Here is a 25,209-nt window from a genome sequence, read left to right as displayed (position 1 = left end):
GTACGTGCCGACTGCGGCTCCATCCGTGCTCCGTCAGTACAGGGGGGTGGGGGAGCGGGTGATGAGGGAGCCGTGCAGCCCTTAATAGAAGAAAGAAAGGTCTTGCTATTTGAAGACATGAACCAGTACAGACAGAGCAAAACCCCTAATTAATGCTCCTTTTACCCTGCCAACCACACTTAGGTAGGGGGTACGTAGGATCCCATGTGGCACAGCTGTCTTGGCAGTCACATCCCCGAGGACATTTAGCAAATGTCTCACTAGGGCAAAGGCTGATGAGCTGAAAACAAAAAGCCCACCACAAAGCGGGACTCTGCAGGCTGCTTACAGAATCCATACATAACTTTCCTCCTTACATACACGGGGATCTCTGGGCAGATGAAGGGGGTCAGACACATGGTCATCTTACTTTGAAACGCGTTCCTTTCCGCTGGCCTTTGTCCAGTTTTGGCTTTTCCACATAAAGAGGGTTTTTGAGCAACATCTGGGCTTTGGGTTCAAACTGTACAGACCAGTCCCACACGGTGAGCAGATTCAAAGGCTTGCTTTGTGTCTCCTGGCTTTCCCTACCCTGCCAAAACAAGCACAGGTCACGACGGCTTCCAGGGAGGCAGAGGAGAGCGAACACACAGTGCGGACAGACTCGCACCAGGAAGGGCGCTCCTGCCCTGCCGAGATGGAACTCTCATGGGGTCCTCCTTTCTAAAAGCCTCGGCTGTCAGTGGTTGTTTGCGTAAGGCTTTGGGTGGGAAGGGAGAGAGGGAAGAAGGTCACCTTGTTTTCTAGTGGGCCACGTGCCAGCCACACTGATGGGCACTTTCATGACAACCTTGTGAGGCCACTATTTCTCACATTTTATACTTGAGGAAACTGAGGCTCAGAAAACTGAGGTGAACTGCCTGAGCTCTTGAAGCTGGTGAGCAGTGGGCTGTGATCCGGGGCTGTGTGACGGGAAGCCCAGGTTCTGTACCCCCACTTCACTGAGGAATTTGCTAAAACCACTCCCGAAGGGCCAGCTCGGGCAAACCCAGAGGCCAGCAGAAAGCTACCCAGAGGCACTCAGCCTGGTGAGAAAGTAAAACTCCCAGGAGCGAGGCCTCAAGGGAGACTAAAGGAGTTTAAGATGGAAACTAAAAGCCAAGCTGCCCTGCTCTGCTTCGTCTCCGTTTCTTCAGAGTAACTCCAGGCATCAGGTAAACGGAAGAGAAGGCTGATCATCTTTACAAAGGATAACTTTTAATTTTGCTTAATTCCTCAGCTCCAATACTTGCTCTCCAGCTCCAATATGTACTGTGTGGCCTTGGGCCAGTTACACGTTCCTCTCGGTGCCTCAGCACCTCAGGGTAAGAGTACCTCACAGGGTGCTGTGAGAATGATCAGTACTCGGAAAGCACTCAAAACAGGGCCCCGTATATACTTAGTGTGAAGCAAGTATTTTTTTTACATCAGAACTATTGCAACCTACTTGTGAGTCCGGGCTTCTTTAACGCACAGGTTCCTAAGCGGGACTCTTACCATATTAGTTTCTTTTTGATGAGGCGAATTGAAGAAGAAGGTGCTAAAAATAGGTATGTACAGACTATCTGACAGAACAGTCAGGTACGTCTCCGTGAAATCGAATGCTGGGGGATGTTGGTGCACCAGCTGCCAGACGCAATCCAAGAAAAGCTGGAACACGGGAACCTATGGGAAAATAAGACACACATTACTGAGCATGCACTAGAAGTCCAAGGCCATCTGTCCCGAGTTCAGAGGTGGCCGTCTCAACAGCTGTGGAATAACCACTTCTGAGCACCATATTCTCTGGGAACCAACAGTAGACACCATCCCGTTCTGAGCAATGAACATGCTCCACTGAAGCGGCGTGCCTGCAGGTTGGTATCAGTATTTGGCAGTACTGATCAGCGTAAAAGACATCTCAAAGACGAAACACGTAAAATCTCATGACTGATCAAGCACTGACAGTCGATGAATTACAACAGATTCTGAGGCTAGGGAACACTCTGAACCCCAGTTAAGTGAAACTGTTATCTCCCCCCAAAAGAGTTCCACTCTTCTCACTTAAAGATTATATTACCAAAAAACTGTTCTCAAATATTTTGAATTTTGTCCATATTCCTTTTTTCACCCCCAAGATGATGATGCAGAAGAGAAAGAGGACAAGAAAGAAGACAGAAGCAGCACAGGTGAGTTTCTAAGCTTTTTCCACAAATGTACAGATCTTTTTTAACTGGCAGCCTCCTTCATTAGCTACCCAGAGGAAAGCCCGTTAATGGCAGAGAGAGTTTTCTAGGGTGCTTTGTCATTCACAAAGTGTTTATCCTTTTCAGTCCCAGTGACCTGCCAGGTGGGAATATACGCCATGTCATGGCCTCTCCCTGACGGAGGCTGCCCGCACTTCACACAGCTCAGAGGGGGACAGGAGTCGGGAATCCAGCTCTTGAACCAGATGCAGGGCTGCATCCATTATATCACAATGCAGACCACCCCATTTTCCTTTAAAACTCTAATACAGTGTCAACTAAACTCAAGTATAAAAATATAAATTTTTTTTAAAAGATTTTATTTATTTATTTGACAGAGAGAGATCACAAGTAGGCAGACAGGCAGGCAGAGAGAGAGGAGGAAGCAGGTTCCCTGCTGAGCAGAGAGCCCGATGCGGGACTCGATCCCAGGACCCTGAGATCATGACCTGAGCCGAAGGCAGCGGCTTAACCCACTGAGCCACCCAGGCGCCCCTAAAAATATAAATTTAAGAAACTGAGGCACTTGGGTGGCACAGTAAGTTTTGGCTCCTGTCCTGATCTCAGGGCGGTGGGATCAAGCTCCATGTCGGGCTCCCAGCTTGGCGTGGCGTCTTCCTGGGATGCTCACCCCCCTTTCCCTCTACCCCACCCCTCAAAGAAATAAACCTTTAACGAAAAGAATAAAATTTTTTTTTTAATAAAAATAAATTTAGGGCCGCCTGGGTGGCTCAGTGGGTTAAAGCCTCTGCCTTCGGCTCAGGTCATGATCCCAGAGTCCTGGGATCGAGCCCCACGCTGGGCTCTCTGCTCAGTGGGGAGCCTGCTTCCCTGTCTCTCTCTGCTTGCCTCTCTGCCTACTGGTGATCTCTGTCAAATAAATAAAAAAAATCTTTAAAAAGAAAATAAATTTTAAAACTTTAAAAAATGAAATAATAGTGGTCACATATTAGAAGAAAAAAGAGGGGCACCTGGGTGGCTCAGTGGGTTAAAGCCGCTGCCTTCGGCTCAAGTCATGATCTCAGGGTCCTGGGATCGAGCCCCACATCGGGCTCTCTGCTCAGCAGGGAGCCTGCTTCCTCCTCCCTCTCTGCCTGCCTCTCTGCCTGCTTGTGATCTCTCTCTGTCAAATAAATAAATAAAATCTTAAAAAAAAAAAAAAAAGAAAAAAGAAAAACCAACAACTCCAACATGCTGATGTTGAGATGCTTAAAAATGTTTATATCGCAATTTTATTTTCTTAAAGATTTTATTTATTTGACAGAGAGAGAACACAAGCAGGTGAAGCAGCAAGCAGAGGGAGAGGGAGAAGCAGGCTGCCTCCTAAGCAGGGAGCCCAATGTGGGGCTCCATCCCAGGACCCCAGAATCATGACCTGAGCCGAAGGCAGACGCTTAACCAATTGAGCCACCCAGGCGCCCTGATACGGCAACTTTATTTCTCACCTCATCTTCCACTCAATGTATCATTTAAATAGAATGGAAAATATCTGAACCTCATTGTAGAGTCAGGAAAATGGGTTCAGAAAGTTTGCTTGACTTCTCCGAAGTCTGGGTGAAAGCAGACCAGACTGGATCTGCTCTTGGACTTATTCCTCCCGGACACGGAGTGCTCACTTTCTCAAGACATCCAAAACACACTCTTCCCCACGAAGTGTCAGCTCTCTCTGTCCATCAGGCTATTTGCGTCCCATTAACCTTGGCAAAGTCCTCAGAAAGGCAAAGTCCATTCTAAGACTGAAAATGGTGATTTCCAGTCAGCTTGATGGGACACAGATGAGCACAGATGAAAGAAACCCCAAGGCCTAGCTAGAGAAACTGGGGTCTATCAGGAATGCACTGAGGCTTGGAGGGCAGGAGCCACGGCTCTCCGACGGCATGCTGGGCCACCACAGACACATTTACTATCCAGAGTAAGAACAGCCATGAGTCATGCTCCTGGAGTATGGGAATTGTGCAGGGGATTTAACTAAAGAAAGTTCACCTGTTTTCATTTTGCCTTCCACAATCATTAATAATGCAGCCAAAGGAGCTTGCACAGCCGCAGCTGACAAGTGCACCACACTCTGGGGGCTAAACCACAATGCTAACTCTCCTACACTTGAATTCAGGGTCGCGGTGTGGAGCAATTCACATGGCCAGATTCACACCGCCGATAAGGTCCTGGTAACAGATGGCATTAACATAACCTCATCCTTTATTCTGAAAAGATTTATGTGTTATTATGCATTTTCTGTAAGAAACTTGTATACTGGCCTTTTTTTTTTTTTTTTTTGCAAAGGTTAACCTAACAGAAATTGCAGGGGTCTTTTCAATTAATTTTTAAGTTTTATGAATCAGTATTATTCCCATCATGAAATAAATATCCACCCTTGGTGTACACAGTTTAGAAGAGAACGCTCCGCACACACCAACATCCCTTTCCTCGGGGAAGGGTTTCGGTCCTGTTGAAAGCAGGCAGGGTCATCACACGGTGAAGTGAACACAACGTTCCTAACACGCCCATCCGCATGCCCTCTGCAACAGTCACCCTCCACCTGAAGACAGGTACGAAGGCAAGAGACCAGGCACTTCTGCGATGAGGACACTCACCTCCTCTTTGTCACTCTGACGGAGGTGGTTGCAGCGATCCAGGAAACAGTGCCCGCCCATGATCCACTCCTTCTGGACGAGGCTCTGGAAACCAGCCCTGGTTCGGCAGTGGGGGTCCATCATCACTTGTACCAGGGAGGAGAGGAGGCAGCAGAGGTCGGAGGCGTTCTCCTCTGGGAGGGGCCCCAGCGCCGGTACAAAGAGGCAGGAGAGTGTGAAGTTATGAAAAGCCGCCCAGAGCGTGTGCACTCGCACAGTTAATAACGGGGTTCCCCAAAGCAGAGTCGCCCTGCTCACTGACGGTCAGGCCCTACTTCTCTGAGGGCCAGGGCCGATGGGAAACAACGCAGGGTTTTCAGACCGAGAGACAAACTGCTTCTGGCCAGTCTCGTACAGGCTCCCACATACTCTGGCCCTAAGCGCGGATCCGCTTACTGGAGGAATAAGGCGCAGCGCGCCGAGCCCACTGTCAGCACGCGGGCATCCCGGCGTGCCGCACAGCAAGGGCACAACCACACACCTGATGGCGGCCTGCTGGGCTTCACAGACCAACTTCACACCTCTTTTGGCTACCGTGTCAAAGCTAGAGGCCTCAGTGGACCCACTGCTCCCAGGCTTGGCTGCTTCTCAGACTCACCTCGGAGCTCCTTTCCTGCGCTCCCTCCTCTTTGGAGGAAGCTGAGATCTCTGGACTCCCTTATTCCCAGCTCCACAGCTCTTTCCCTTTCTGTCTGAGAGCACAGAGGGGCCTGCTTCCCTCCGCCTAGCCTGGAGGAGACTCCCCTCGGCCGATTCCCAGACGCCCACCCCGGAGCGCACCATACAAAGCCCGAACGACGCACATTCAGTTCACACGCTTATTTAGCATTCAGGACTCACAGCAAGGAAGAGCATACATTACCGTGCATACACTGGTCTTAAGAGTTTTCAGATCCTAAAAGGTAGGGTCTACATCCCTGTGGTCTCCCCTTTACAAAAAGTGCAACTCCAGCAGCTACTTAAAAATGCCCCTGAGGGGACACCTGGGTGGCTTAGTGGGTTAAGCGGCTGCCTTCGGCTCAGGTCATGATCCCAGGGTCCTGGGATCGAGTCCCGCATCGGGCTCCTTGCTCGGCAGGGAGCCTGCTTCTCCCTCTGCCTCTGCCTGCCTCTCTGTCTGCCTGTGCTCACTCGCTCTCTCTCCCTCTGTCTCTGACAAATAAATAAAATCTTAAAAAAAAAAAAAAAATGCCCCTGAGGATGGTGGCACGCGCAGCGGTGCAGAGAAACCTGAGAGTGAATTCTAAGTAGGCAGGTGCTTCCACCAGGAAACTTTTCACTCCGACCCTGGAACCGGGAGGCCTACACGTGCGCTCCCGCTTCTCTCCCGGGAGACAGGTCTCCACTGTGGGAGCACACGGATCGCCAAGAAACAGCTCTGTCTACGGGGTGCTATCAGCCTCTGAAACAAGTTTCATTTTTAAGGGGATACTCCTTCTTGCATCTGAAGCGTATTCACAGCACATGAGTGGGTAACAACAGGAAGAGGGGCTAGAAAAGGAGAGTTCAGAGGAGACAGCTCAGTCGCCCACCTGAGAGCAAGTGACTTCTCATACCTCAGACAAAGATGCAGATTTTGTTTTACGCGACTCTGGCTAGTGCCATCTGGCCCTGGGTACTTCCCCTCTCAGACCCTAATCCATCTCTCCTCCCTTATACCAGTTAGTCAGTACTCTGTTCTGTCATTGGTGCTTAGGTCTTTTTCAATAACATGTTGAGGTCAACTCTCTCGTTAAGCGGTAAACTTCTAGAAGGCAGAAGTCTACAGCTCTGCACATGGTAGGTGCTCAATAAATGTATTCAATTTGAAGTCACTGCGCCAATATTAGGTGGTACAGAAGCCCCGGGCAGACACATTTTCCAGCCTGCCACGGAGGTGAGATTTCTGTAGTCACGAGCGCATCAGAGCAATGGTAAAAGCTTCAGGGCATGAAAGTAGAAGATGACCTACTGAACTGCAAGTGCAGATCTATACGAAGTTTAAAATATTCTGAACAGCAAACATAACATTTTAGCTCAGATTTAACCAATTTCAGCAACAACCTTTAAAAAAAAAAAAGTGGCTGACACCTGTTTTTACACATTCTGAATGTTTATGTCCTGTTGGCAAGTATAGCAAGCTAAGCCCACTGAGGAAAAGGAAATCGTGACCCACAAAGTTTCTACGGCAACTGCACAACATTGTCAAACACAAAGGCATAAAAATAACAATTAAACCATCCACGGGTTTCTTTATATAAAACGAATTATCAAAAGGTTTTAACTTTAACCAAGCTGAGTTAATATAAAACAAAATCCAAAGCACTGGAAATGTGAGCTTTGGTCAAGATACCAAACAATTCCTTCTTGGGCTGCAAATAGGTCTGCCAAGTTCTAAACGAAGGATTTATTTTTAAAATTGTAACAGTGACCTCAAATGCAGAGGAGACCAAGGTCAGAGTAGAACAGAATGGGAGGGATTTCTACTAGCTCACTCCTTTTACAAGACAATTCCAGTTCCATAAAACTGTGTATACAGAAGCTGAATCTCAAGTGAAAGAAAATGAAAACCACTCTTTGTACTTTAAATATATTACCTAAAAGAAGAACGTTCATGTTTTGTGCTTCTAGACATTCTGTAATCTCTATTGCTTTTTTCAGGCAACGTCTAAATTGGAAAGAGACAAGAAAAGGGGCGTTAGTTCCTGAGGCTGTATCAAAACGATGAGAAGTTTAGACACAGAAAACTGAAGATTAAGGGAGACAATCTCATTTGTTTTTCCACTTGAAATCCTCCAGAAAAGCAGCAAATTACCATTTATACTACTCAGATACTGCAAGACATTCATTTGCCAATTAGAAACTGAAAAATTTCAGAAGGGAATCCCAGAACTGATGTTGAAACGTAGCTAGGTGATTTCTAAGCTACAAACTCTTCTTGAGAACTAAGCCCAGGAGTCCCAGGAAGACCTGCCAATGGCCACATCAGAAACTGTGCCGCACGCCTGCATCATTGAATTCAAGGTCACTTGCCAAACATGTCGATGTGGCTGACAAGACCCATGAGACCCAGAAATCCCTTTTGTCTGTCTCTGCACACACTATTGCTTTTACAGCTTTGACTGTTCTCTACTTCTAATGAGGGTTCTCTGCCTGCAGGGGCACCTCCCTTGGCTGACTCTTCACTGTTCTCTGTACTCCCCACGTAACGAAGGGTTCTTTTCTATATGACATCCATCACTGTTTGCAATTATACATGCAAATTATGGGACATGTGGCAGGCTCTTCAAGATGTATTTGGTAGTAAGTGTTTGGAGGACTGAGGCTCCATGCCACAAACCTCCCCGATAGAACTGAGAGAGATGCTGTGCCAGGTCAAGGGAAGAATTCTTCTCTTTCTTTAAAAGGATCCCAGGGCTGGAGCTCATACCCCCAGTCATCATCTCTGTTCTGTGCCTCCTTGTGTCCCCTCTTAACTTAATGGCAACAGAGGGGAACTAGTCAAACTATGACGTAGGGAAGAGAATGTAATTCTGTCTCTGGGGCTCTCAACTTAATTCTAAAACCCAAAATGACTAATTGAGATTAATCATGAAGTTATGAAAAAAAGGGGCACCTGGGTGGCTTAGCTGGTTAAGTGTCTGCCTTTAGCTCAGGTTATGATCCCAGGGTCCTGCGATCACACCCTGTAATCATTTTTAAATAGGTAATATATATATGAGACACAAATTCAAAACGTGTATAGGTAATATACACATGAGACACATTTTCAGTAAACAAGCAGCATCCCTCCCCTTCGCAATCCAGGTTCCTGCTTGGTTCTGGCTAGGAGGCCAGCCCTGCTGCCTCAGTTAGGATCTTGGGTTGCCACGTCCCCTTTCTGGCAGCCTTTCAATGCCTAGTCTAGAGCCTACAGAGATCTCTTTTGGAGCAGGTAGCATGTCTATAAATTCAGACCAGACCTGCACAGAATACATAGCATGTAAAATCCAGCTGAGCCCTGAGTAGAACATGTGATCTAAGAACAGTTGACTATGAAATAGAAAACAGTTAAATTATCTGTCAATTTGCTTTACTACTTTGAATTAGAGAACTATAAAATTCATGAGCAAAACAATGACTTGAAATACCTGGTTATGTCAAGCCAGCTGCTGCTTTCCAACAGAGAAAACCATTTTATATCAGTGTCCCAAAATTCGGTACTATTATCTGGAAGAAAAAAAAAAAGGGTAAGAAGTCAGTTTACTGTTCTCTTCCACATCTACCACCAAAAATTCATGTACTCAAGCATACCGTTCACACAGTCAGTCCTGGACTGGACTGCAGACTCCAAGGACGTATCCCTGCTTTTAGCAAGGGACATTTCCAGACTTTGGCTGAAATGGTGTTTGAACTTTAAGCCTCTGCAAGGGGGTGGCAGTCAAAAATGGGTATTTTAGATTTTTACTGCTCAAATAAAAAGTGCCCCACAGTATGTAGATAAAGTCACAGTCCTCCTTTTAACTCAACGAAGAGAGTAACATGTTTTAGGCAGAAATGTTCAGGACGCAGGCTATACTGTTCCTAGCAGTGGAAAATGCAACAGAATACATCCTGATGCTGGGCAGCCCAAATTGGGAGACTTGGTTTCTGCTGGCATCCTAAATACACAGACACATTTTCCTTGCTCACGCTACACCATCCTCCACAACCCCTTAATATAAAAAGCATGTATTTCATGGATGTCTAAGACTCGTCAAAGTTGCAAATTCAGATCAGTGACAAGGCAGACACCTCTGCAAGTCCTGGAAGATGAGAACGGAAGTGTAGAACCACAGTCCTGCAACGACTAGTACAGTGAAGACCACACACTCAGGGATCATTTCTATCGTTTGTTACTAGAGAAGTTTCTATACACTGAATGTGCAGAGTACCCAAAATTTAAGATCTGCAAAAAAAATTAAAAAATGAAAAACAACAAACTAGTACAATGTATCACTCTCAGCCAGGTCCCTGCTTTTTATTAATCTATTTTGTAACACACAACACAGTGTGTTCTCCTTAGCGGTGGACACTATTGTGTCCCTGTGTGTCCTATTCATCTTTATCTCAAATGCCTCCATAGTCAGTGCATTTAATGGAAATTCCATAAATGTTGGCTGAAGAAATGAATCCTGAATTAGTTGGAATTTGCTAAGCTAAAAAGTCCAAGTTAGGGAAAAATTACATGTGAGCGTGACCAATCTCAGACGGTAACACAGACTCACTGAGGAACGAGGGGCGCGGATAACTGAGCTGGTTAAACTGGATGCAGGTCCTAAACTGCTAATGGGCAGCCTGCGCAGGAAGCGGGGGAGGCTGGGACGTGCACACTTCATTTCCTACTTTGTCCATTTCTGCTTGATTAGAAGGGAAAGAAGGTATTTCCACTTGGGACGGGGAGGTCCCTTCAATAAACCACCAACGAACCCAAGCAGACCAATCGTTTAACAAAGCACCGCGAGAGCCGGCGAGTACTGGCACCGCACGGTCCCATGACTTTTAAAGGAAGGAGTCCCAGTGTTCGCCTCTGGGCAACCAGGGTGCTGGCGACCAAGAGAAGAGGAGGGGTGGGCCTGTGTTCACAGCCACGAGAAGGGGCGGTGGGGAAAAAGCCTGAAGAAAAATGGGGGGTGGACATGGCAACGACACGGCCCCTTGGCCACCAACCCGCCCCTCCACTCCACCACATCAACCCTCACAGTCACGAGCCTCTGGTGCAAACAGAGCCCAGGGAAAAGGCACCAACTTTCACCTGATCCACATGGCATGGCTGTCCCCATGTGACAGGAAGTTTTTACTCAGCATTCTTCTCACCTATCAGAAAGAGCTGCTTAAATTTAGAGTATGCAGTCTGGATGTCCTGCAGGGACAGGAAGTTGCTCGACAGGTCTTCGGTTTTAACAGTTTCATAGGGCGGCCTGTGGAGGGTCTTGTAAATTCTAGGTATCAAAAAGTAACATGAGATTAGAAGGGCAGATGTGAATTAGAAATGGCTTATTTGTCCTGAGCACGTACTATGTGCCCAGGTCCGTCCACCACAGGACTGCCGTCCCTGGCCAGCGGAGCAGGGGGAAATGGAAGCAAATGGAGCACCTCCGGTTTAAGATTATGAAGATTAGAAACTGACAGAGCCATGACTTGAAACCATGGCAATGTAATTTCAAAGTTGTCTTATTTTCTCTTTTTAATTCATCCACTTTGGGTTTTGTTTTTTTTCCACATTTTGGAAAAATCTCAAACATGTATTAAAGGACAGTGACATAGGCCATGGCTTGGGTTTGACCACTGTCAACACCGTAGCCATCAATCCACTTCCCCCAAACACTTTGGCATGCATCTCTAAAAACAATGTGGTTGACATTTTTAATGATTATAATGACTCCTTTCAAAATTAATTTTTTTTCAAGTTTATTTTTTCAGTAATCTCTACTCCCAGTGTGGGCCTTGAACTCACAAACCCAAGATCAAGAGGGGCATCCTCTACCAACTGAGCCAGCCACATACCCCTCCTTTCAACGTGATTAAAAACAACCGCTCTAGGGGTGCCTGGGTGACTCAGCCCATTAGGCATCTGCCTTTGGTGCAGGTCAGGATCCCGGAGTTCCAGGATCGAGCCCTGCATCGCGCTCCCTGCTCAGTGGGGAGTCTGCTTCTCCTTCTCCCTCTGCTCTTCCCCCACTCATGCTTGCTCTCTCTCTCACATAAATAAAATCTTTAAAAACAAACAAAACCCAATTACTCTATGTATGTGCTATTCCCAAGCGCTAAGTTGTCAGCAGGTAAACAGGAGGGAATACTATTAAGAACTGTTCCCTGGGGCGCCTGGGTGGCTCAGTGGGTTGAGCCACTGCCTTCGGCTCAGGTCATGATCTCAGGGTCCTGGGATCGAGTCCCGCATCGGGCTCTTTGCTCAGCAGAAAGCCTGCTTCCTCCGCTCTCTCTCTGCCTGCCTCTCTGCCTACTTGTGATCTCTCTCTGTCAAATAAATAAATAAAATCTTAAAAAAAAAAAAAAAAGAACTGTTCCCTGGCTTCTGGGAAAGGAAGAACTGAGCTAGCCAGTAACAAAATGCAGAACAGCATTCACCCATCCAAGAAGCTCTTCTGGTTTTGTAAAAGGCCATCATCCGGTTCTTTGGGCAGTGCTGACATTTTCAAAATGGCACATCCATTGTGGCAGGACCAGCACCATATCTGCAAGGGGGAATAAATATTTTTCAGACATAACACACAATCCAGCAGGAGACGGAAAGCTTAGCCTTTAAATTCATACAGGCAAACGTTTCAGGTCAGTAAGATGTGGCTAGATGTACTCAACTTTGTTAAGCCAAAGAGGAGTTACACACAGGGAAAAACACAGAGTTAATCCTAAAACAAAACAAAACAAACCAGTCTAGATAGTCACACTCAGCCTTGCTTATGCACCTTTGGACTTGGCTTTAGTGCTGGGAGCCCAGACGGCAGCATCGCCACTGTCATCAGCGCACAGACCGCACTAGAGCGCAGCTTGCTCGGTCATCCATCCGCTAACCCGTCTGATTCTCACAGTCACGCTCTGAGACAGGGAAGATCCTCAACCCCATCAACAGCAGGAAACTGAGGCCTGGAGAGACCCAAGAACCTCCTCAAGCTGCACTCCCAGTTGCAGCACTCTGACGAAAGGCCGGACGGCAAGCAGCGGGCAGCTCCCGTCACCACAGCAAGTTCACGCTGCAAAGAAGGGAAGCTGGCGATTCAACACAGAAGGCCCGTAGGTGCAGGGCAGTGCACTGCGCAAAGACGATGTGAAGAAGGCTAAGATATGGGTCTACCTTCAAGGAGTTTATAGTTTCAAAAGGGAAATATATTTACAAACATAATAAAAGGTAGAACGTGGTAAACGAGAGAAGAGAATTTCAAGGAAGAAAGGGAAGGCAAGAGGAAGAAATCATATGAATGACCGTAAGTGACAGACAGGCTCAGGGGGTCAGGCACTTTTCTGGCTACAGTGGGGGCTTTTGTCTGTTTGCTCTGATTTGCAGGAATGAAGGGAAATGAGGACTGATCTTGGGACAAAGTAATCTGCCGGGAGAGCCTGGCTTGGAGCGGAGGGCAAGGCTGGCTGGGGCCGGTGAGTACCGTTGTGGACTTTGAGCCCCATAAAGGCCTGGTTAAGGGTTGAGAATGGCTAGAGGCCAACCACCACTCTGCTGACCGAGTTCTCAGCCTTAGCTCAAAGGTAAACTGAGAGGGAGAAGATGCCTTTTATAATTCTGCTATGGAGAGATGGTACTTTTTTTGCTAATCATCTGCAGTGAATGGTATAAAGCATACACTGGCCATGCTAGCAGCAGACGCCAGGGCCACGAGGTTCAAGATCAGCACACGGTCCAGGTGATACTCCGTGCTACACTTAGAAAGCCGGGAGGCAGAACTGGTTTGGGGTGTCAGGGGAAGAGGACAGAACTGGTGTTGGGTATACTAGGTGTCCAGTGGCGACAGGACACCCACGTGCAGATATCCAGAAGGCACAGTAGATGAGGGTTACAAGTTTAGGAGGGGAAGGCGGCCTGGGGCTGTGGACATGGCAGCTGGCTGCAGCTGCCATGGGAGAGACGATGCGCGCACCCAGGCAGTGAGGACAGAGAAAAAAATAACAGAGAAAAAAAAAAAAACAGTGAGAACTGTTTTAGGAAATAACAAAAAGCAGTGACTCCCCTTCTCTGGGCCAAGCCATACTTTGACTCATTAAGATTGAAAATGAGGCTGGAAGTGTTAGGACATGGAGACAAATCAAAAGGCCCTTTGCTGACCTCTCCCTCCCTTACCCAACGTCATGCTAAGCAATGTATAGAAACCAGCACGTGGTTCCTACTCCTCTGCCACGGGTGGTATTTTGAATGCCCAAGCAATCCTGTCCCCCTACTTGGTGCAGCTCACTTGGACAAAAGGGGAGACACGCTTAGCTAGCTACAACTAAGTGACAGATTCTACAAAAATTATGTGTCCTTTATCCTTTTACTCTCTTCTCCTGGGGTAGAAAGGGTTGGCTCTCGATGATAGTCGACTGTTAATAATTCATTTTTTTCTTTTTAAAGATTTATTTACTTGTAAGAGACAATGAGAGAGAGAACGTGTGAGGGGGGAGGGTCAGGGGGAGAAGCAGGCTCCCTACTGAGCAGGGAGCCTGATGCAGGCTCTATCCTGAAGACTCCAGGATCATGACCTGAGCTGAAGGCAGTCACTTAACCAACTGAGCCACCCAGGCGCCCAAATAATTCATTTTCTTTTGAGGTCACAACCATGCCTGTCTCATCTCATCTGAGGCAATTCCCTTATTGTTCTCTATTTGAAAAAATAAATAGAAAACAAGCAAACTTCTTGGTCGAAGACAGACTTCTCATTGGAATTTAACAAAACACTTGTCTTCTCTTATTATAATATGTATAATTTCTGTCTGGTGTCTTAGTATAAATGTCTTGACAACAGACAAGAATCACTGTCTGTTAATCCTGTTTAACTTTTAAAAGGGAGAGGGGAAATTATTCATTACTTAATACATCTTTAGGTATCTCTCTGAAGAGAGCCCAAAACAGAGTTTTAGGGGAAAATCTACAACTGGAGGCTAGAAAGCAGTGTGAGAAGGAAGGAACTATTAAAGAGGTCAGAAGACTGAGAAAGCACAGTGTGTCCAAGACAAGACAAGAATTTAGACACAAAAAAGGTTGAGAGCATAATCAGTTTCAAACGTGCAATGCTGGTACAGGGAGTGCTGGGACAGGGGAGTGCTCGTACTGGGGGGCAGCGCTAGTACAGGGAGTGATGGTACTGGGGGGTAGTGTTGGTAGGGAGGGGGCAGTGCTGGGACGGGGGAGTGCTGCTTCAGTTGGGGGGCTGTGCTGGTATGGTGGGGGGGCAGTGTTTGTTGCGGGGAGGGAGGATGCACAAGGCCAGCTGACTTCTGGAGGGTCCACCAGCAGAGCAGGGGGTAAAAGTCACCTGTAGGAGAAGATATGAGTAGAGAGTGGAGGGAAAATTAGTACAGTCTTTGAAGATGTTGTCAGTACTGGAAGAACAAGATAGTAGCGTAACTCTTAACGAGGGGCTTCTTCAGGTCAGGGGAGGCCTGGGCGTGCCTTTGGGTAGAACAGAACACCAGGAAAGATCCACGGAGAGGAGTGAAGGCTGATGGCAGCGGGGTCCTGACAAAGCAAGGGCACATGAGATCAGGAGCCAGGCAGCTGTTTAGATTCAGGAGAAGTAAACAGGAGCACAGAGAAAACCCACAGGATGTGAAGGGGAAAGCTGAGGGAGGTGTTGTCATGGGTTGTCCAAGAACCCACAGAAGTAGGGGAGGGGCACCTGGGTGGCTCAGTGGGTTAAAGCCTCTGCCTTCAGCTCAGGTCATGTTCCCAGGTTCCTGGGATTGAGCCCCACATCGGCCTCTCTGCTCAAAAGGGAGCCTGCTGGGCACCTGGGTGGCTCAGGTCATGGTCTCAGAGTCCTGGGATTGAGTCCCGCATCGGGCTCTCTGCTCAGCAGGGAGCCTGCTTCCTCCTCTCTCTCTGCCTGCCTCTCTGCCTACTTGTGATCTCTCTCTGTCAAATAAATAAATAAAATCTTAAAAAAAAAAAAAAAAAAAGGGAGCCTGCTTCCTCCTCTCTCTCTTTGCCTGCCTCTCCATCTACTTGTGATCTCTATCTGTCAAATAAATAAATAAATTATTTTTTTTAAAAAAAGTAGGGGAAACATCGTCTCTCAGTACAAAAGTTAAGAATGGAATTACAAACTTGAAGAGAATGAATACATTGCTTACACCAGCCCTAGGGAGGAACGATACAGAATGCAAAGGGAGTTGAACAACAGACTGCTGAGCAGAAGAAAGGCCCAACCGAGGCAAGGTAACACACGCCTTTCACATATCCCATTCAGTAACACTCTGCTATTTGGTTCGAAGGATCTTCAGCAATGTTCACTCACCCTACAGCCAAAGAAGATCAATACTCAGGGGTCGGAGAACAGCAGAGGGTAGAGAGGGCCAAAGTCGCTAGCATGAGAGCAAGAATCTATATATGGGGGGCGCCTGGGTGGCTCAGTGGGTTAAGCCGCTGCCTTCGGCTCAGGTCATGATCTCAGAGTCCTGGGATCGAGTCCCGCATCGAGCTCTCTGCTCAGCAGGGAGCCTGCTTCCCCCTCTCTCTCTCTGCCTGCCTCTCTGTCTACTTCTGATTTCTCTCTGTCAAATAAATAAATAAAATCTTAAAAAAAAAAAAAAGAATCTATATATGGTGCAAGTCTTCACTGAATGTAAGTAAAGGTAAGAAAAAACAGACTAGCTAGCTGAAAAGTCAGGGTAAGAAAGCATGGAGATACGGAAATGTTCTGGAACTGGGAAGTGGTAATGGTTGCACAGCACTGTAAGTACACAAAAATGCCACCAATGGTAAATTTTATGTTCTGTGTACTGAGAGCTCTGTGCTCCCTGGGGAAATGTGTCAGTTCCATCTTGTATAATATTCTTCTGCTGTCCATGCAGACATGGACCAACTTTCAGGACATATCTAAAAAAAAGTGAGAACACCTTCCTACTATTTTATCAAAGTTATGCTGCTGGCTCCCCACTCTGGTCTCATCAGAACATTTTCTACTTCTCTGCCCCAAGGCCTGGCTAGAACATAGTACCCAAGTTTCAACGCTGGACGGAGAGGCAGCCTGTTTGCACACGTAGAGACAATTCACCTTTGTTTCTTCCCACAGAGCTCACCCTCTTTTCCTCGATCTATCTCTGAAAGGCTGAAGAATGAAGACCGTCATTTTCATTGTTCGAAAACAGTGATTCTCAAAATGTAGTCTACAGATTGGGGCAGGGGGTCCCAAAATCCTTTCAGATGGTCTGAGAATAATACTAAGAAGTATGTTGTCCTTTTCGCTGTGCTGACATTTGCACGGATGGTGCCAAAGCCCTGGCGGGTGAGGCTGCGGGGGCCTTCGCACCAGTCAAGGCCCTGCTCCCAGAGGGCACTGGCCACCACTGTATTCTTCACAGCCCCATGCTCACAGAAAAAAAAATGTTTTACTTGAGAATGTCCTTAATGGATGACTAAAAATTATTAGTCTTATTAGTCTTGACCATTACAGATTAATAGTCAATATTAACAGGCTTTATAATTGCTCTGATGGAGTGGGAAGTACACTCCAAGCACTGAAGTACAGTGTCTGTCTTGAGGAAAAGCACTTATGAGACTGCGGAAAGAGGTGAACTGGCTGCTCTCTTCATGGAACTGAAAGAATAAGTGAGAGTCAAACACTGGGTGTTCAGACTTTGCTATGCGGCAGGTGTCCATCCTCAAAACAAAAAAAACAGCAAAAAAAAGAAGGAAGTGACCCTATCACTTCAAGGAAAACAACTGACAAATTGTTGCAAATGATAAAAACTGAAGTTTCATACAAAAATTAGAACTGTGGAAACCAATCTCTGCCTCTAGCTAGACAGCTTCCCAAAACATTTTCTGATGAGACAAGGGTGATGTTAATTTTTATGTATGTAATTTTATGTATGTAATTATGTATTTATGTATGTAACTCTTCAAGTCTGTAAAATTTATGTAATTTTATGTGATGTGATTTTTATGTAAGGACATACTAATATTTGGATGATCTGCATAACCCCCTGAACCAACACTTTCCAAATGACCACTAAATAAGGTCATAAAATCATGTTTTAAGACCTATCCCAGGGGCGCCTGGGTGGCTCAGTGGGTTAAAGCCTCTGCCTTTGGCTCAGGTCATGATCCCAGGGTCCTGGGATCGAGCCCCACATCGGGCTCTCTGCTCAGCAGGGAGCCTGCTTCCTCCTCTCTCTCTGCTTGCTTCTCTGCCTACTTGTGATCTCTGTCTGTCAAATAAATAAATAAAATCTTTAAAAACAAAAACAAAACAAAAACCTATTCCAAATACAAGACAGACCCCATGGATTTTAATTTAGTAAAGAGTGAAAAATTCATTATGTTTTCAGATTCTTTTTTTTTTCTCCCTGAAGATTTATTTATTTGTCAGAGAGACAAAGAGAGAGCACAAGCAGGGGAATGGCAGGCAGAGGCAGAGGGAGAAGCAGGCTCCCCGCTGAGCAAGGAGCCCGATGTGGGACTCTGGATCCCAGGACCCCGGGATCATGACCGAGCTGAAGGCAGACATTTAACCAACTAAACCATCCAGGTATTCCATATGTTTTTGGATTCCTTACTGCTATTAACCTTTATGAAACCACCACTTCTCATTTTTTTGTCATACCATCAAAGAACAATATTCTGAATTATCTGAAAAGGTGAATAAGCATTCCTCCCTTTCCCTAATATGGATCTGTGTGAGGCTGGATTTTCTTCATGTACTTCAACCAAACCCTAACATTCTACAACAGACTGAATGAAACATACAGAAAAAAGAATCCAGGGGTCTTCCATATTTAAAAAATGTAAAACACTGCTATTATTTTTGTTTTGAACAATAGTTATTTTTCACAAAAATGTGTTATTTACACTAACATGTAGTAAGTTTATTGCTAAAATAAACTAAAATTCTTTGTTTAACATTTCATATGGTGAATATCAAACAATATAATCCACATCAACAAAAAGTCTTTGAAATCCTCAATAACTTTTTAGAGTATAGAGTGCTGAGATCAGAATGTATGAGAACCACTGCTCTTAATCAAAGGTTACAAACTAGTGGGACATGAGCCAACTCTAGCCCAAAGTCCTGTTTTTAAACATCTGAATCAGTTGCATATTAGAAATCGGGGAAATTCACAATTCATGTAAAAATCCCTATCTCTGGCTCCTCCTGAGAAATCAGGGTATCTGGCAAGACCAGGCCCTAATTCCCACATGGCACGGACTGGCTGGCAGAGAAAAGCAGCCTTCCCTTTAACTCAAGGGGACGGTCTCTGGTTCATTGCAAGGGCCAAGCTCATTACCTGCCCTACCTACATGGGCTTCTGGGCATGTGACCCCTGATTAAACATCTTGCCTCCCATACAGGAGTGATCTTTTTCATGAACGAGCCATGTGCACAGTACAGCATTTATTTGTAATTCTTATTCCTTCCTAAATTCCCTGAAGGCTTGGCAACTCCCAACCACCAATTAGACACTGAAGTAACTGCCAGAGTCTTGCTTTCTTTGATCAGTGACACATTAAATATGGCTCCCATCCCAGTCTATTCTGTGAGAACTAAGTAAATGCTCCATGTTGTCTCTGGGAGAAAACATGTCCACACCTACTCAAAAATTAATAGTGGGGCCAAAAACAATCTTAAATCCTACTATCTTCAGAGTGGGGAACTCAGCTTCAAAATAATTTCAGGTATAAAATCAGGCTGCCTTTCAACACTAGGCAGATCTGTAATCCTCTTCAAGCTCTAAGATGTTTCTGCCAAAGACTACTGCATCTGTGAAAACTTTAGAGCTGTCCCAGGGAACCTCATGTCTGAGAGACTCTTTTAGTGGGCCCCTGAGATATTTCTGGATTACTTTTGGATGGAGGACCGAAGCCAAAGGCCTTAAATAGAATAATCTGCCAGAATGGGTTGATGAGCAACCCATGGCTATTAGGGTTTCCAGATGTACTTACTGGTATGCCACGGCCCTGAAAGCATCGCACGTCCTCCTCGGGAAGAGGGGTGGGGACAACAAAGTATGCTGGCAATCTAGAAGAAAGAAATGTCATCAGTTTTAGTATTGGAGTAATTCACTAAATATGAAAGCTCAACTTTAATGAACAGAGGAAGCGAAACAGAGTGGTAGGACACCACCCTTTTTTCCCTCTTAAGAGGAACCAGGGCAGATGAACTATCTCTGGTCTACCCAAATCCTAGCTCTGCCTGATTCTGTGTGACCCTAAGTAAGCTACCCCACTCTCTGCGTCTGTTTCCTCATCCGTGAAATGAGGAGATTGAATGTATGATACCTACAAGTCTATGAATTTCAAAACTGGGAGAGATCTTTCTTATCACACAGAGGCAATTAAGCACCCATGCTTTCAGTCAGACTAATACAAAAACCAATAACTAGGGGTGCCTGGGTGGCTCAGTGGGTGAAAGCCTCTGCCTTCGGCTCAGGTCATAATCCTGGGGTTCTGGATCGAGTCCTACTTCAGGCTCTCGGCTCAGCAGGGAGCCTGCTTCCCCCTTTCTCTCTTCCTGCCTCTCTGCCTACTTGTGATCTGTTTGTGAAATAAAAAAATAAAATCTTAAAAAAAAACCAACAAAACCAATAATTACAATGACTGCTGCCTAGACATTTTGCCAAGCATTCTGACAAACATTTAAGTGCTTCCTGTATGCCAGACTTGAATTCCTTAACACAAATTATTCACTTTATCCTCCCTACAACTCTGTGAGGTATGTACTACTATTATTCCATTTTATAGACAGAGACACCGAGACAGCACCCCTGAGGTCCTTCATAGGTTATGCAACAAAGTAAGCATTAGTAGAGCTACGACCTGAACCCAACCAGTACAACTTCAGTTTCTATATACGAAAATTTAGGTGGTAAAAATAACCTAACTGGTAGGAAGTGGGAAAATCAGGTTTTCAGAGTTGCAAAGAGCAGAGATATACAGAGACACTACCTCTTCCTCTAGTTAGCCAATGCAGGTTTCTATTAATAAGATACCTGCTAAGTTCTATCACCGTGGAGCTGGAAAACCCTTTCACTCAAAGAACTTGAAATAAAGCCTCAGGGCAAGTAAGAAGGTTGTCTGTGGTGTAAGAAGCACAATGGGAACAACCAGACGATGTCTGTACACATACTGTATGTTGGAAGTAAGTCCTGTAAACATCAGGCGATGGGAGAGAGTTGAGGAGGTTGCCAGGTGCAAGTGACTGGGTCCCTAGATCTAATCAATCCATAGTGAATGGAGCACCATTTTAATTACCAGCAAAATCCAGATTTTAGGAAATGATCAGAAAATAGCCTGATTTCTTCAAATAAATTGCAAGAAAACCAGTAATGACGGGAAGACCTACAGAGTAAGAGACATGAGAAATCTATCAATCAATTGCAAGATATCAATCTCATTGAATCTTCATTAATGATAAAATGGATAAAAAGATGAAAATTGTTCTAAAAATTTATAAAAACAACGGGGAAATTTTTGAACACTGACTTATGTTACTGAATGATATTGAGAGTTTTAATGTTAAAATCTGAAAAGTGTTTGATAATGGTTTTATGGTTATATTTATAAAAAGAGTCCTTAATTGTTAGAGAGGTATGCCAAAAAGTTCATGAATGAAATGTAATGAGGTCTGGGATTTATTTCAGAATAATCCAAGGGAGGCACAGAGAAAACAGGATTAGGTGAGTTAATAATTGTTGGGGAGGGGGGTGATGGGTAAAAGGGAATGTATCATATTCTCTTTTCTATTATACTGCTTGAAATTTTCCATTAAAAAAATCTTACAGGTTATTAAAAAGGAAAAAACTCTCATTATATATAGAACCAGGCTTAGAAAACACTGGTCAAGGACAAGATACTTCAAACCATCAAAATTTTTAAGAATCATTTGACTTCGAAGTTTGCTGTGTCCAGGACATTTTCTTTTAAGTCTGCTTTAATACATTGGTGGTAAGGTATCCCTTCTTCATGTGTTATCACTGAAGTAAACACCCTCCCCCCAAAAAAACTCTTCATAAATTAATGAAATCACAAATCATTAAAATCACATGGGAAGATTAAAAACCTTCCTATGTTCAGGCTCCCCCCGCAGGACTATGAAGATCAGACATCTGAAGAAAAAAATCCAAAGCTCAAAAGCTCCCCCATGTTCAAGGAGGAGGACAGCTGAATATATGATACCTACAAGTCTATGAATTTCAAATGTTCTAGAAGATCGTGCTACTCCAGGTATGCAGCAGTGTCCTCTGGACAGCACATTTCTCCAGCTCAACCTCAGATCCACTGAATCAGAATCTGCACGTTAATCCCCAGGTGACTGAGGAAGCAGGGCGGCTGCAGCCCACAACCCACCAACAGACCACAGTTTCTCAGTCTCCACAGGAGAACTACCTTCGGGGAGGCATTTGGGGGGGAGTCTTAGCTCCATCCCCAGAGGCTCATTCTACACAGCTGAGGCCACAAGGTCTTAAGAAATTTGCATGTCTTCCCCTACTAGTACTAGTGAGGTTCAATCTTCTACCATGCTGGTTAGCTAGTTAATTTTCTCTTATTAAAAAGAGTCTTTCATCAAGCATATGCAGCACGCAGTGGCTCCAGAAAGGACGCTGCACAGAGATGGACAGCTCTGCACCTGTGAGGGGAGTCTGTGGTGTCCTCTCTTGTCCCAGCGAACTACTAGGAGGTTCCACGGGCTCTCTGCTGTGAGGCTCCCAATGTCCACAAACTGCTAACTCTCTCTCCTTGAAGAGCTGTCATTTTAACTCATCAGGACGAGCTCTCAAACACAAAGTCAACAGCCCTTCCAAATACAGGACGACATTATTACTGAAGGAAAGTTGCCCGATCTGCTCCGACCTAGCCTTCATTAGGGTGAGGAAACCCTCAGAGGGACAGCAATGTCTTCCTGGAGCAGCGTCAGTTCAGAGGCTCCCCTGTGTGACACATGCCCACAGGGTAATGGACCTTCTGATACCTTGACAGGGAGGCAGGATGAGAGAAAAAAGGCTTTTCAGGAGAAGGAAGACTGGTACTAGAAAAGTTAGGGCTGACCTCGGGAGAAGATGAAGTAGACGCTCAGTTTCCTGTTATCCAAACTGACTGGAGTGTCTGCTAACTATTGAAGGAAGGGCTTTCATTAATTTACTCATTCTGTTTCCTATTTATTGAGTGTCTCCTAAAACCAGGCACTGTACTTGGTACTGAGGATACAATGATGAAAAAAAAAAAGTGTCCTTGATTCTCCAGAGCTGACAGTTGCAGAAACAAACATTTCCAAATGGTGACACAGATAAAAATAAACTCACAATTGTAGGAAGTGCTGTGAAGAGAGGCATGAGCACAAAGAAAGCCCTCCCTGAGACCTGACCGAGTCTCGGGCAGGCTCCCTACAAAAGTGACACCTCAGCTAGGATCTGACAAATAAGAGGGAAGCAACTACCCTTGTGCTGCTAAAAGCAAAAGGAGCATCCCAGACCGGAGACCACATGGTGGGGGGTCGCTATGCTCAGAAAAGGCCCATGGTGGGGGGTCGCTATGCTCAGAGAGGGGAGAGAGGCCAGTCAGGCAGGAGTCAAACCATGAAGGGCCATGTAGAGAATAGAGAATGGGTGCTGGGGGACCCAAGTGGGTGGTGGCGACCATGTAGGCAGCACCACAGCTGTTCAGGTCAGAAACAAAGCACAGCTTGCCCTGTATCCTCCCTGAGACAAAAAAGGGTGAGGGGAGAGGCTGTATGCAGGGCTGCGGCAGTCTGAGGGGCATGTGTTTGCGCTGACTGCTCCCATCGCTCAAACCTTGCTAAAGCTCCATCTTCCCTGCTAACCACTAATTAAAAGCTCCTTTCCCATGGGGCGCCTGGGTAAAACTCAGTTGGTTGGGTGTCTGATTCTTGATTTCAGCTCAGGACATGATCTCATGGGTCCTAGGATCAAGCCCCACTTCAGGCTCCACAGTCAATGGTGTTTCTGCTCAAAGATTCTCTCCCCCCACACACTCACACTGTGCTCTACCTGAAATAAAATAAACCCTTAAAAACGTCCTGCCCGGGGCACCTGGGTGGCTCAGTGGGTTAAGCCGCTGCCTTCAGCTCAGGTCATGATCTCGGGATCCTGGGATCGAGTCCCGCATCGGGCTCTCTGCTCGGCGGGGAGACTGCTTCCTCCTCTCTCTCTCTCTGCCTGCCTCTCTGCCTACTTGTGATCTCTCTCTGTCAAATAAATAAATAAAATCTTTAAAAAAAAAAAAAAAAAAAGTCCTGCCTACCTGCCTTTTCTACCAGGTATATTTTTGATATGCTGACAACCACACAAATACCAGTGAATTTATTTATTTACTTCTATTTTAAAATATTATTAATTAATCTAATATGCTGACTATATTATTAGTATATTAGTATTAATTTATCATTATATATTTTATACATTCACATTTGAATACCAATGAATTTAATCAGTATTGGCAGGATTTTTTAAAAACAATTCTGGGAATGGGGATGCCTTCTACCAGTGTCAACATCATTTTATAAACTATCACCTTCTCAGTGAAGGGGTTTATAACCCCTTTCGGAGCAAGAGCTAGCTTTCCCTTTTCAAGCTCTGGGACTGGGAAAGAGCGGGGAGGGGAGAAGGGCAGGAAAGGGGCCATGCTCTGCAGGCCCCTCCCCACTGTCATTCCAGGTTGTGCTGTGTCAGGAAAGTCAAGTTTATAAATGTCTGTGACGGGGGACGCCTTCGGCTCAGGTCATGATCCCAGGGTCCTAGGATCGAGTCCTGCATCAGGATCAAGCCCCGAATCGGGGAGCCTGCTTCTCCCTCTCCCTCTACCTGCTGCTCCCCTTGCTTATGCTCTCTGTCAAATAGAGAAAATCTCTTTTAAAAAGAACTACAGATTTTATGACATTGCTAGCAGGATGTTGGGGAGTATGTTCCAAAAATGAGAAGATTCAAGCTTCTAAAAAAGGATTATTCAGAGGTACCTGGGTAGCAGTTGGTTAAGAGTCCAGCTCTTGGTTTTGGCTCAGGTCATGATCTCAGGGTTGTGAGATCAAGCCTTGCATTGGGTTCCATGCTCTGTGGGGAGTAGGCTTGAGATTCTCTCTTCCTCTGCTTCTCCTGCTTATGCACATGCGCATTCTCTCGCAAATAAAATAAATCTTTTAAAAAAATAATATCAGAAGTCTTTTTTTTTTTTAAGATTTATTTGTTTGTTTGACAGAGAGAAAGAGAGAGAGAGATCGATCACAAATAGGCAGAGAGGCAGGCAGAGAAAGAGGAGGAAGCAGGTTTCCCGCTGAGCAGAAAGCCCCATGTGGGGCTTGATCCCAAAACCCTGAGATCATGACCTGAGCCGAAGGCAGAGGCTTAACCCACTGAGCCACCCAGGCACCCCACAAATAAATAAATAAATCTTAAAAAAAAAAAGTACTAGGGCGCCTGAGTAGTTCAGTGGGTTAAGCCTCTGCCTTCAGCTCAGTTCATGGTCCCAGGGTCCTGGGATCAAGTCCCACATCGGGTTCCTTGCTCAGCGGGAAGCCTGCTTCTCTCTCTCCCACTCCCTCTGCTTGTGTTCCCTCTCTCACTGTGTTTCTCTCTGTCAAATAAATAAATAAAATCTTAAAAAAAAAAAAGTATTATGCAGAGTCATCCTTTAAAAATGTAGGTCAGAGGCACCTGGGTGGCTC

At 45.6% G+C, this 25,209-nt stretch overlaps 1 protein-coding gene across 2 annotated transcripts in view; it reads right to left on the bottom strand.

Annotated features, from left to right (window-relative positions):
- The window catches only part of MTMR12 (myotubularin related protein 12), a 74,000-nt gene that overhangs the window by 6,134 nt on the left and 42,657 nt on the right, over positions 1-25,209 (bottom strand). Inside the window, exons 8-15 of one of the 2 annotated variants that reach the window (XM_044233190.1) lie at positions 19,479-19,554; positions 11,960-12,066; positions 10,688-10,812; positions 8,983-9,061; positions 7,450-7,520; positions 4,835-5,007; positions 1,516-1,683; positions 410-571 (exon numbers count right to left, since the gene is read on the bottom strand). In XM_044233190.1, coding sequence (XP_044089125.1) covers positions 410-571; positions 1,516-1,683; positions 4,835-5,007; positions 7,450-7,520; positions 8,983-9,061; positions 10,688-10,812; positions 11,960-12,066; positions 19,479-19,554 — 961 coding nt within the window. Of the gene's footprint in view, positions 1-409; positions 572-1,515; positions 1,684-4,834; positions 5,008-7,449; positions 7,521-8,982; positions 9,062-10,687; positions 10,813-11,959; positions 12,067-19,478; positions 19,555-25,209 lie in introns of those variants that run through there. The other variant, XM_044233198.1, reaches the window with a different exon arrangement.

The sequence above is a fragment of the Neovison vison genome, chromosome 1 (genome assembly GCF_020171115.1).
Source record: "Neovison vison isolate M4711 chromosome 1, ASM_NN_V1, whole genome shotgun sequence".
Taxonomy (NCBI): domain Eukaryota; kingdom Metazoa; phylum Chordata; class Mammalia; order Carnivora; family Mustelidae; genus Neogale; species Neogale vison.
The sequence above is the reverse complement of the archived record's forward strand: the minus strand, read 5'-3'. Positions and strand labels throughout refer to the sequence as shown.